Raw genomic sequence first — 13587 nt, forward strand, 5'->3', positions numbered from 1 at the left:
TTGGAAATGGGTTTCTTTTGTGTCTTTGCATTTCCTTCTGTGATCAATAAAAAACGCAGCTCTGTTGTTACTTATAGACCCATATCTATACCCTTTATTCAGACTTATTATTTGAAAAGGCTGATAGATATTTTCTTTGAAAGCTTTTTTAAAAAAACCCGAAACCTTAAGAAGATTCTCTGTTTATGTTTTAACACTATTTTACAAAGTGGTGCAGTCCTATAAATTAATTCACACCAATTTTTTACAGCTTTCATTTCCCCTAATTGCTCCATGTAAACTAAAATGAATGTTTATGAAATAGATTAAAACCCCCTTTAGCTATAATTTACTAAATAAAATCTGTCTGGTTAGTTTGTAGACCATATTTTTAAGCTATCCAGAAACAAAATTCATGTGGGCATTGAAGTTCAGGTCACCAATGGCTTTCAGAGTTAGTCCCCTCTTTTATACATTGTTTGGGTATTGCATGTTTCGCTGGAGTGCTCCAGAAAGGCAAATGGACTATTTGAAACATTTTTCCTGCCTTGAAATATCAGAGGAAGGACTTATGTCTGAATGTCATCACAAAGCCCCATTAGACCAGATTTTGTTCTTTTTTTACTCAGCCCAGGGATGTAGCAGGAGACAGGGAGTTCTTGCTGTGTTTATCAGGGGCTGTGAACATACCCAGGGCCAGAACATTCCTCTGCTGACAGAAGAGGTGGGGTGTCTTGCACTTTGAGCTACCTGCTTTATGTACAGGGTGCTTTCAAGCCAATTGAAGTAGAAACACACATGGAAGCTTTGCTTGCACCTGTAATAGTGTTCACCAGTAGGCTTTATTCTTCTTTCAACAGAGGACAGTTATGGGATGGATGGGAAGGCTAAGCTGCCCATTTTCACTGGCGACATTGACTGGCAAGGACTGGAAAACTTGTACAGTGTGAATGAAAGTGTATATGAATACAGACACAACTTTAGACTTAGTCTGGCTGACTGGACTAATTACTTGAAGGATGTAGATAGAATGTTTGCACTGCTGAACAGTTACTACCAGCAAAAGAAACCAGGCAAGGATAACCCTGGTCGAAGCAACGGGGACGAATCATCCACGCCGCTCACCTTGGTGGAAATGCCTTCTGCTGAGGAGTCCAGCGGCCTGACTGCAGAAGAGCTGCAGCTTATTGTGCCAACAGACTTTGCAGCCCTTGCTTTGAGCACAGTGAATTTAAGTCAGGAGAGGAAACTTGAATTAAACAATGATATTCCTGAGAAAAGTAGTTTGAATGACGCACACTGGAGAAATAGTCATCCAGCTGAAAAATGGATGGAGGATAAAGAATCGGACCGTTTTGATATGGATTTCAGTGGGAATGGTTTGATAGAGTTGGAGTCCCGGCATAGCTTCATGCTACAGCCCATCAGCATTCCTCAAAAAGACACTCATCAGGATGGTGACACTGTGGAAGATATATTTGAAGACCAAATGTATCTTCCCATGAGGTCTGATGAACCCTTTGTCCGTCAGACCGTAAATATATCCATTAGGGATTCGCCTGTCAGTACCCAGGAAGAAGGAACTTTCTTAAAAAAAGCCAAACAGAGTCTTGCAGGAGAAAGTTCACAAATCCTAAATGCAGAAGGCAGTGCCTCAGCTCCACTCTCCTTGGATTAGATCAAGTTGTAAACCATTAAATAAGTTCTCCTTTTTCTTATTAGCAAACTAATAAAGGTAATCAAGACAACTGACATTCCATGTTTATTGTAGATACATTTTGCAGCTAAATTGAGCCCAGTTCAGTATTTGTCTCTGTGCATTTTTTTTTTATTCACATGCACATGCTTTCACTTCTCCACACTGGGAAGCAAGATTTCCAGTTTTCCATTAAAGGAAACAGTGTTAACTTTCAAATGCAGTAGCACATTCTCTGAAAGCTAAAAATTATTTCTTCGTAAAGAATGTCCAAGTCACTTTCTCTATTTCCAAATGATCCCACCATGACTGTTTCAGTTCACCCAGTATGCCTGCATAATGTCTTTTTTATCAATTATTTTAACCACTGGCAATTCTTAATGCCATGCTTTCAAGTAAAATGCACTTTTAAAATCTGTATGCCATACCATTTATGCATCTAATACCTTACAGATTCTTAGCTTGCTCGTTGTCTTATGAAATTGTGAAACCAATAAACAGACTGACCTGAAAGAGGTAAACACCATGGATTGTGGAAACAGACTCTTCAAATACTATCTTAGCAAAAAATATTGCATGTTTTTGTTGCTTTATTAAATTTACTCTCAGAAAGGTATGGCTAATGATTGTGAACTGCAGAAGGATTTGTTTAAATTGGATTGTTTCCCTATATGTTGATATTGTCAGTATTAAACTTCCGTTAATTTTTCTGACTTTTTTTTTTTTGCTGATACTGGTAGAAAGGTTTACATCAGTACATAAATGTTTTTGTTGCCCCACCTGATTTTTATTATTCTGAGCAATATCTTGAAAGCATTATTATCATTTTGAGTCTTAAATTCTTTTTCTGTTTTGAACAGGCATTAAAGGGAATGATAAAATCATGTTAGGTTTCCATTATTTTAGACACAAAAGGCACATGAGAGTAAAAAATTGTAGTTTAGTAATAATTTTTGTTGTTGTATTCTAAATTTTTTCTTGAACTTTACCAAGCATTAAATCATATTAAGTATAACACAAAAATGACTTTGAAAAATCTGTATTAGTCAAAATTTAATATTTTCCCTTGCTTTTTTATAAATTTCTAAATAAATATCACCACAGCAACAAAAAAGAATTACCTCAAATAGATGTAATTCCACAGTGTCCAACACTCGGGTGCATTTCCTACCTGTTACATGTTATTTAGTAGTGAATATTTTTTGGCTATTGCAAGCACTGCAGGTTAAACTTACATTCATTACATTGTATTTTAAGTTGAAACTTTTTTAAAAAGGAGATTCTTTTAGTAGGATTTTAATAATTTTAAGAAGCAGTCTTTTTGATGGACTCTGTAAATATGTTAAAATTACTAGTTCTTTATCTGATGTATGTGTCACGGGCTGATTGATAGAAACACATATTTATGGTCATGAATGATGCTATTTGTACATAGGTTTTAAGTTACTAGGATACAAACTGTGTTTTTAAATCTTGTATAATATTTCTGTGATACTTTTATAGTACAATTCTGGCTTCGGGAAAGTCTAGAAGCAATATTTCTTGAAATAAAAAGTGTTTTACTTTACCTGCTTCAGAGAAGTCCACATGATCCAGTTTTCCTCCTGAATAAGGTTTATTTCAAAAATATGTCAACAGTCTCAGTTTTAAGCATCCATCCACATTAAAAGCAACAGGTAACAGGTTGAGTTTGGGAGGACTTGAAGGACAGGCAAATTGAAGCGAGGTCCCACACAACCACCTCTTGTACCTTTGTGCAGGGAATTATCCACCACCAACAGTGTGCCCTACGTTCTTTGAAAGTTCAGTTCTTTGAAAGAACCATGCAAGGTGCTTTGTCTCTTAATGCTGGGGCAGAGATAGAGAAGGGAATGGTGCAACAGAGTGAACCATGGATTCACCCCACTTGCCCTTCCTCCTTACCTGAATGCTTAAAGTACTCTTTGAGGAAATGGCAGAAAGGACATCTCTTTAGTCTGAAAGTTGTCTCCCTTCTTTCTTGTAGGACAGTAATCAGTCATCTGAACTATCAGCTAAACAGTGCCCTACCTTCTAAACCAGGTGGGAGCACTTTTTACAGGTGTCTTACAGGAGTGTGGAGGAAAGAAAGTATAAAGGACAATCATTCTGTAGGCAAGAGATGCAGACAGCAACTAGCCCTGATCCTTGCTGTCTTGGAAGCTATAAGCTAAACCAAAGAGGCCAAAATCTGTCATATCTCTAGGTACACAGCCTAGGCAGTGTGTTCCTGTTCCAATTTGTTTTGTGTTTCTTTCTGCACAGTACTTCTTTTCCCATAGCTGAGGCAGTCAAGTCCATGAGCAGTGCAGGGTGTGACTGTCAGGAAGATTTTACAGGCAGTTGCAGCCTCAGGAATGAAGCAAGTGCCTAAATCTGGCACTGCTCCTCACATGGAGAAAGGCCAAGAGGATGACCTTCCTAGCTTTTTGTGATCTGCAGAGCAGTAGAGATGTGTCTCTGTATTCAGAAAGGCAGTACATAATGCATGACTTTCTGAAGGGCTCCTGGAGATGGACAGAAGAACTTTAAAACTGGCACATCTTCGGGAAGTAGCAATGTTATGCAGAAAGTTCCCTCTGGAATTTAAGATAAGGCAGCCAGTATTGCCCTCACATCCTTGGACAGCGTGAGGCACTTTCTGAGACCCCCTAGCAACTGAGAGCACTGCAGAAGAGCAAAAATGTGTAGTGCTTCAGTTCCAGAACTAGACATAGAATCACAGAGTGGCTTGGGTCAGAAGCAGCCTTAAAAATCATCTGGTTCCCATCCCCACCATGGGCAGGGACTGACTTAGAGCTGTTATCAGTAGGTGAATCCTGGTGTTACTGAGGTAAATGCACTCTAGCAGCTTTGCAAAAAATAAACAAACAAACAAACATTTGGATCAGAGCATTATTCTGGAGTTCAGCCACCTGTAGGCTTTTGTGACAGTTGAGAGAAGCTATTTTAGAGTGCAGGTCTGAGCACTGACCACCTCCACTCTCTGAGCCAAAATCCCTTGAGATGCCTGCAGCTGTCTACACTGAAGTCACACAGGCACAGTCAGAAGGGATCTGTGTAAAACAGCCAGAGCTGAGAACCCAAGTGCCACAACAGCCTTGTCCAAGGAAGCTCTGCCCAGGACTAGAGCCCTGAGCAGCCGTGGCTGCCTGGCTACATGTGACGTTGTAAAAACTTCTTCCTTTAGTTTCAGCAAAACCCAATCCTGTTTGCGTGCTCTGACATCATTTTTCAGTGAGAACCGATGTGCAGTAAATAGGGTAGAAGCCAGGGAGTAATTCCAGAAGAGATGTGTCACGCCTGAGGGGATGCAGTGCCAGCACTGTCGCAGCCGCTGGGGCAGCAGGTGTCAGTGCAGAGCCGCGCCACAAGCGCCTCTGTCTCCTGCAGCCGGCGTCTCTCCCGTGCCATCAGCACTGCCGGGGCTGCACCTGCTCCGTCCTACACCGGCAACAGCACCTGGGATCAGCTACAAATATAATCTCATCACTTTCCTTGGTGTACAGCTTGGACACTGGTAATGCGCAGGGGGATCTGAAAGATGATTTTTTTTGTGTGGTTATATGTATTGGAAATGAAAACATGCAAGTCTTACTTTAAAATCAGAGAGGATCTGGACCCAATCAACACACATGATATGCTATTTTTTATTTCCAAGTATCAAGTATTCAAGAGTTTGTTTTGTAAACACATGTTTACAACAGATGCTGACAGTAGGTTTCATTAAATCATGGGTTATATAACTTTAAAATTACTCTAAGCTCTGATGAGAAATAAATATAAATTAAAAAAAAAACCAAACATACAGGAGCCTAAAGTATGCAAAAATACCCAGCATAAACCAATTCTCTTTTTACCACAGCACAGCACCCACACACTCATACCATCAGACATACTCTACAAATTTCCTTAATACTCTACACATTTGCTTAATAATGAGTTTTTTAAAAACTAAACAGTTACAGGCAGTGTGCCCACTCCATGCTCCTACAATACTCCCCAGACTGTTGCTGTTTTGCACAAATCTTTTGGTAGAGGTATGCACTGCAGCCAGGGGCCAAGCTCCCGTGTGCTCGGCTGGTGAAAAGAGCAGCTCTTCCTTCAGAAAAGCCTCCACTCAATGTGGATCTCACTGACACAAAATTTTCTTCCTTTATTTTACTAAAACTCAGCTTTGGATCATTTTGTACATATTTGTTTGTTTTGTTTGGAAATTTCCCTCCAGGTTTTCAAATATGGAGTTTGCTACAGAGGCAAATTTTCTGGCCTGTCGGTCAGAAGTGTGATTAGTGCTATTAGTGCTTTCAGTGCTATTTGGAATACAGACACCTGCCCTGCATGAGCAGCTCAGGCACAGTAAGACAAAAAAGTTATGGTTTTAGAATTCAAAATGGAAATTTTGTCTTCAAGATTTTAAAACCAAAACCCCCATTTTGTAAATCATAGCTCACTTTCAAGTCAACCAGATTTGGCCTTTTTCCATTCCTACAGATAGAATTTGCTCTTATTCTACCCCTCTCTTTCTGGTACTCCATGAAAGAACATTCATTTTTCAGATTTCAATCCTCATTTTAATTCAAACACTTACTAATATTGCTCGGGTAAGTGGTTCCAGAATTTAGCCCAGTGTTTCTTATCATTACTACAGAATTTATTTTTAGCCCCTGCTCAAGCAAAGCAACTAAATAAAGTAACGTTACAGCAGGCTGAATACATTCTACATGAGACTTCTGTGCTCTGTGTAGCTTTTACTTTACCTAATAGTGCTGGGCCAAATCCTACACAGACTCCTGAAATTGCTTTACCCACAGAAGAGCTAGGCAGGAAGTGGCCCACCAGGAATTACAAACACTGTCTTTGTTGGAGCAGTCCAGACTTCAGGAACAAAACACACACAGTTGCATCACTGACATGCCTTGAGTATGTCATTTAAGTCATAGTGAATACATCATAAAATACTTCAGTACCTATTAGCACCACAGTGTTGTTTAGTCTTTTGTCCAGAGATTATTAAGCTGTCTCACCCTTCCTCAAGGTGAACAACATTTTGGATGCTTTTTGTAGCCCTTCATGAATTCCACAGCTTTTCACCTATTCTATATAATGAACAAAACACTGTTACAGGATAACATTGTGACAACTGGTTTGAGATTGGAAAAAAAAATACAATACACACAATGGATTATGCAATAATTAGAAAAGTAGAACAGAACCTGGATAAATAAGCATCTATTCTGTAACACTTGAAGTCAAGAAAACTTTGGAGATAGTTTGAAACTGCAGAGCTACATCTGTGTTTAACAGGCTGTAATAACAAAAAAAGATAGCTGAGCTGAAGGACTGGAGGAGTGACTCCTAAAATTATTAACTGCAGTTAATTGCAATGAATATGGCCATGGGATATGGGTAGTGTTAACCTTCCTCCTTAATTTCTGCAATAAATTATGAGGAAAATATAGGAAAAATGTCCTTCCTGAGGATCAGGTAGGCTTCCAAACCTTTGGCCACACAGTAACATGTATTAGTGATATGCAGTGTAAAGGAGACAAACCCTATGAACCCAGCCATATCCTGTCCTCACACTGAAGGCCCCACATCTCTACTCTGTGACAATGTTTACATGCAATCTTTTTGAATTGTTATTTGTCAAACAACTTCTTAAAAGGAAAAAAAAAAAAAAAAAGCAAGCTCTAATTCCCTACAAAATAATAAATCTACCACCATGATGTTGACTGCCCATTTTGTAAGTACTCTGAAGGGATGAAAACGCCCCAAAACCAAGTCCAGTATGTCAAGAACCTGAAATGTGCTGATTACAGGTGTAATCTATAAGTAGCAAACACTCTGTCCAAAGCAATGACAATGCAGGTCACAGTCCTGGTAAATCTCTGTTACCAGCTGCTTTAAGCCCCTGGAAAGCAACCACAGCTGGATGGCTTCAGCTGGGGGAGCCCAGATTCTGAAGCATGCAGCATGGCATCTCCTAAGCCATTGCAAAAGACACATTACTGAGAAAACAGATAAACTTGTTTAGGAAGTTTTTCTCTTTGATCTCCAAAAATAGCAGTAATAACCAGTGAACAGAGTATAAAAGCTAAACAAGCTTGATATTCCCTAGTTGACACACACTTGCTAAAGCACCAGCTTGTTAACTTCCAACACAAGGTATGGCCTAGATCTTCAGCCTCAACACTGGAGTGGTGAGGCCAAGAATCTGGCTCCAAAACAGCAGTAAGACACTTTGGACCTATTTATCATCAGTTTTATGTCAATAGAACACCATGAAGGGCTGTGGTATCACATGCACAGGAAAGTGTAGTAAGGCAGCAATTATTCAGGCATTTTGGGGGGAAAGCCTGCAAGAACAGTGCAGAAGGTGCTGATCCCTGTCCCAGAAATGCTCTCTGAAGCTCCTCTGACCAGGCAGCACTCTGCTCTGTTTGTGTGGGATACTGACAATTTGTCATCTGAACCTCTAGCTCCAAATTCTGTGAAAGGGCACAATTTGAGTCATTGCCTGAGCAATTTCATTGGCTCTAAGGTCAGAAGGATGCCTTTATTTAATCTATCTCCCCACGTAACACACAGGTTTTCAGATAGAAATTCATAAAATAAGTGAATGGCAGGAAGAGTGAGAATGAATCTTAGACCATTCCCACAAAATATTTTGAATTTGAATTCTATTTGAAAATGGCAGCCTTCCTCCATTGCTGGATATGTAAGTAGCCACACCTGAATGCCACAGGAGAGTGCTCAAGTGCTACTTTGTGCTACTCTGGTTACAGTTATCACTGAATCCATGGGGGAAACGCTCAGCATAGAAATACTCTTTGGATAAATGAATTTCTTTTGGAATGCAGACAGGATTCAGTCTCATACTTACATATGTACATTATTTTCAAGCGCATTACTTAAATATATAAATTTACCCACATATTAAATGTTCTGCTGGATCAGAGCCATAATGAATTTGTAGCTAATACTACAAATTAATAAGCAATACTAAAAAAACCCATATATTAATTTAGGACCTTTCAAATGTACATTTCTAGTATTTAGTAGGAGACTTGTGCCTCCACTTACGTAACAGTAAGTTCTGAAGAACTGCATGTTACTACCTGCACTTTTAAAGATATACAGGCTGGCCAAAGAACTGAAAGTTTCTGAATAAATACAAATTGCACCATAATATTCAAAGGTTCTTGCAGCTGCTCACACTGTACTGAAAGGCTATAAAATGTCATTGGTTCCAAATTATACTGTATTTTATCCAGTATGCTGAAGGAGAAGAAGGGCGACCAAAACCAGGAGGTTTTTGACTAAAACTGGAACATGGACAGTCCCACTCTCCAGATTACTCCAGCCCTGCAAAGATCTACAAATTATCTCCTGAGGGTGCTGCATTCATAAGCACCTAAGGCCATGGCTGCATCCATTCTCAAGTTTTCTCCTTTTTGAGGAAACAAGAGTGAATGGGAAGCTAAGCAGGGACAATTAACCTGTTCACTCAAGTCCATATATTTGGGTACTCCTCCTCTCATGTTCTTCACCCCAAATCAGGACAAAGTGGTGGAAGAGGGATTTGGTCTGTCCCTATGAGGGCATGGTGGCACTTTGGCCATCACCAGATGTTGCTCCACATTATCAATGGCTGGTAAGCTGCAGGCAGGTGAGCTGGGTTTGCCTGTGGGTGAGCAGGACACCTGCTTCACCTTTCCTTGGATTCACTGCCAGCAAACCTTTTGTGTTCAGGGACAGAGAGGGAAGGTGGCAGAAATTACAACCTAATGGAATTTTATGTTCTGTGGGGAGAGGATCTCAGAGCAGGAAGCCAGCATGGCCCCTTCACCAGATGACAGGCAAAGTTCTTTTTTAGCTCCTGTGAAGTTGGTTTAGCACCGTGTGTCAAACACAACACTGCTAGGGGTGCTCTCAGTGTCTGGAGATGCTGCTTCCTCCCGCAGTGCCAGCTCAGAAACACAGTGCTGGTCAGCAGGTCTCAGTCCATACACCAGTCAATGGCAATGCTGGAATTAACATTTCTAGGAAGGGAATGTGTTTCCCCTGCATACCCTCATTGGCTTGGTTTAGACTGTTACAGATTACTCAATCAAAAACTGGCCAGAGTCTGGGTTTTCTTTCTTTCAGAGGACGCTGACTTAATTGATTTTATAGAAATTTATTTGCATTGCCAAAATTATCTTTATCCAAAACCAGGAAAAATTTGTTTGAAAAGTAAGGAATTACATTTTGTTTTGCATGTAATACTTAAAGAAAAATTAAAATTTATTTTCCAATTAAAAATTAAAATTGAAAGTATGTAAAGAAGGCTTTTTCAGTATTTCCAAAGTTAATATCTTTCTTTCTACATTCCACTTTTTCAACCATTTAGGAAATATGAATGTTCTTGGAAGCTGAAGGGTCAGGATATCCTAAAAAATAGATGGATAGATGGTTTCCATTGCAACGAGCTCTGAAATCCCTTGAAAGCTCAGAAACAGCAGCAGCTGCAGAAGTGTCACTTTTATCACTCTCATTCTTTGGCATCAGTGCCATTAGTTCCTGACAATCCTAATCTGCTCTTCCTTGGTTTTTGTATGGAACTGAAGCACACAGGCATGAGATACAAGAGATCAGGACAGATGATTAATCTTCAGTCTTTTACAATTCCCTAAATGCTCTGTTCCTGAGGTATTTGAAAAGATTGTCACTCTTCACTTCTCCCTGTGATGATTAAAATGGGAAAGTGATAAAAAGGGATGGGGGCTGGGCTGCAATTACACTTTGTCATACTACTTTGCCAATTTTCACCCTGGTATAAAATTCTTGGTGCAACAAGCATTTGAGACTGAAGCAAAAGGAAACATTTTTATCATCTATTCTGATCTCATATAGCAAATACATATACATACATATATATATATATATATATATATATATATATATATACACACACCAAACACCTTGGAGCCAAGGAAACTTATTTCTCAGGACAAGAAGTGTAGAAGCCAATTATCTCAGGAAGTGGGTACTAACTGAGGACATGTTGTATCCAGTGGCTGCATAAAAGGAAAAGACATTCTCAGGCTTAACCCAAAAAAGGCTGTTAATATGGACAGAATAGTAGGAAGAAGTCAAAACAATATTCCTCTATATTTGGGGTAGAAGAATTGGAGTTTTCAGACAGGAAGAGTAAGAATTGTTACAAACTACATAAATGGACTGACACATTCTGAAATAAGCAGCCCATGGGTAGTCTCATGTGCTGGTCAAGAAGATCCAGATGATGACAAAAGGCAGCTGGCAAAGGCAGAGAGGGAAATCTACTCTTCCCAGGACAACTCAATGGATGCCAAGGAGAGTACTGCCTCTATTTTCAAGGACTTGGTTCTATATAACGTTTGATCAATATACATGTTCTAAATTGAAAGATTAAATCAGGAATAACTGTTCAAAAATATGCAGAAGCTTTGCTCTTTCCTATTTATTTTCACACAAGTTCTCTATTCAGCAAAATGCAAACCAGACTATCACCGAGTCCTCTTAAAAGACTGCTTTTTCATTTCCTATACTTCTAAGACTTCCCCTGCAGGGCACAACACAGCCTTGACTTCCCAGTGTCCAACTGACATAATTTTCTGCCCTTTGAGACATCATTAGTACCTCATGAACAAAGCCTCCAGAGCAAGAAATGAAATGCCAAGCACATTTGATCAGAAAGTTTCAGCATCTCCCAGGGAGAGAACACACTACAGTAATTTGGAATAAACAAAGGCCACATCACATCCTGTGAGCCCACACTTGCTGATAATTTCTATTCTTAGCTCTTCACCCGGAGGGCCAAAGGAGAGACAAACTCACCCTTTGCCTTCACAGGGGCTTTCAGTGAAGCTGAGAAAAGGAAAGGCAGACACGTGTGGGACACACCACACAACCAGGAGCTGTCCCACCACCCCGCCCAGCCCCGGGCAGCTGCAGAGGCACAAGTGTGGCAGAAACCAGAGGGTGTGAGCCAGCCTCCCTTCCCAGCTGCCCGGGGTGCCAGGGCGCTCAGTGCCTCGCAGTGCCAGGAGTGGCACCAGGGTGGGCAGGCTGCTGGCAGCCCCTGAGGGGCTCCTCTGCTCCCTCCTGCAGCCCCAGCTCTGCTGCCACCGACCCACCAGGCCCCAGACACCAGAGGAGGCCACCAGCTCTCCCTGGGGACTTTCCCACTGAAGCTGAACTAGACTGGCATGCAGTTCTGAAGGACAGCCAAACTTCCTATCAAGCTACACCCAGCTGTCTTCTTCTCCAGGATTTGGTGCTAGTAACAGCCACCCAAATTCCATTGCAGAAATATGCACATATCTGCTCTGGTATGTGTGTACGATTCCATGTTGATGTTACTATAATGTACGTTTACATGTTAATGTTACTATAAACCAATACTGAAGTTTTGTACTTCAAGCATTACAGTACCCTATATACTTTGTGAAGAATGACTACATCCCATCAGGTGAAAATTAATGCACATTTTGACAGGATAAAGATGTTACAACTTAACATTTGCAAACGTTACCTGATGCATAACTCTTGTATGGCTTGACATGTTATTAACAGTACTTTAAATGTTATGTTATTTTTTAATTTAATGATTACACCTGAAAATAGCCCCTTTCAAATTCAGTTGCAGTAATGTCTTTAAAAGCAAGCTTTAAACTTAATTTGCTGCACATACAATTATCCAAATAAGTTGCATAGTTTAAATAAGTTCAGTTGTGCTTTGTAGCAGAACTCACAGTAATTACTCATCTCTTAAAAATACAATTTGCAGATACGAAGTTGACAATACATTTAAGCATTTTTGTGAGTCTAGACATCAACAATGTGAGTTTTTGTCACTCTTCCACTGACTTCTGCTGTTCATAACACCTCAACTTTACAATGATATTAGATCAGAGCATGGACATTTCATGGACACATCTGAAATAATTACAAACACAATTTTTAAAACTCCATTGTCGGGAGGAGAGAAATAAGAACTCGGGTTGGTTTGAGGTATCCAGCCCTCAGGAACATATTATGGTTGTTTGCATCAAGCTTTGTTGGTTTTATCACATGTTACATTTAGATTAAAAATAGAAGGCACAGGTGTTTTACAAGGCGCCGTAACTAAGTCAACCAACAAAACTAAATATTACATTACCAAGCCAGGGGTCTATATCTCAACAGTGACTTCTTCCAATGCATTTTCACTTGAGGAATTTATTGCTTCTGAAAAAGGGCCGGGGTAGGTCTGTGCTAAGCAGTTCACTCCTTGTGCCACACTCATGTCTCCTTGGGAACTGAAGGTAGGGCAGGATCTAGTCCGTGCATAGTTTTGTGGGGGTCCAGCTTGTCCAACCATCTCACTCACAGTGTTCACCGGTGAAGCCCTCCAACTCTGTCTCAGCAGTTGCTCTTCTTTACACTTTAGGGAATACCAGGCCAGGAAAATAAAAAAGAATCCCACGAACTTGAGAGCAGCTGCCAACCCGAAGTAGACAAAACGAAACGAGGTGACATCGTATTCCCAACAAGATCCTTGTACGCCGCAATCCTGCTGCCAAAGCATGCACGTGGTGTCAATAACAGCCCCAAAATAAATTGGAGTGGGAATGTAAGCTGAAACAAAAATAGCAAGAGAAATAATGTGTGTTAGCATATTGTGGAAAACTCCTAAAGAAATTATATGCCCCAGCCAAAGATTGTAGGTTGAACATTTTTGAGACTTCTACACTGCTCTTCTCACAAGAAATGTAAAACATGGAAAAATGGCCAGCCAATCTCCCCACCAATACTATTTACCCCACATATGAAGCCTATCACAAATGGGAGAGAATTGAAAGAAGCCAATGCAGCAGCACCTTACA

General features: G+C 40.2%; 2 protein-coding genes across 12 annotated transcripts in view; one reads left to right on the top strand and one right to left on the bottom strand.

Annotated features, from left to right (window-relative positions):
• Positions 1–3242, top strand: part of SULF1 (sulfatase 1) — a 128636-nt gene extending 125394 nt beyond the window's left edge. For 10 of the 11 annotated variants that reach the window (XM_063170025.1, XM_063170018.1, XM_063170035.1 and 7 more), the window contains one exon: positions 840–3242. In XM_063170025.1, the coding sequence (XP_063026095.1) occupies positions 840–1657 (818 nt within the window). In that variant the 3' untranslated portion in view covers positions 1658–3242. The remainder of the gene's footprint in view (positions 1–839) is intronic. The other variant, XM_063170112.1, reaches the window with a different exon arrangement.
• A 2081-nt stretch (positions 3243–5323) lies between these two features.
• The window catches only part of SLCO5A1 (solute carrier organic anion transporter family member 5A1), a 72727-nt gene continuing 64463 nt past the window's right edge, over positions 5324–13587 (bottom strand). Inside the window, exon 9 of the mRNA XM_063170126.1 lies at positions 5324–13339. Within this exon, the coding sequence (XP_063026196.1) occupies positions 12894–13339 (446 nt within the window). The 3' untranslated portion in view covers positions 5324–12893. The remainder of the gene's footprint in view (positions 13340–13587) is intronic.

Source organism: Melospiza melodia, chromosome 1 (genome assembly GCF_035770615.1).
Source record: "Melospiza melodia melodia isolate bMelMel2 chromosome 1, bMelMel2.pri, whole genome shotgun sequence".
NCBI lineage: Eukaryota > Metazoa > Chordata > Aves > Passeriformes > Passerellidae > Melospiza > Melospiza melodia.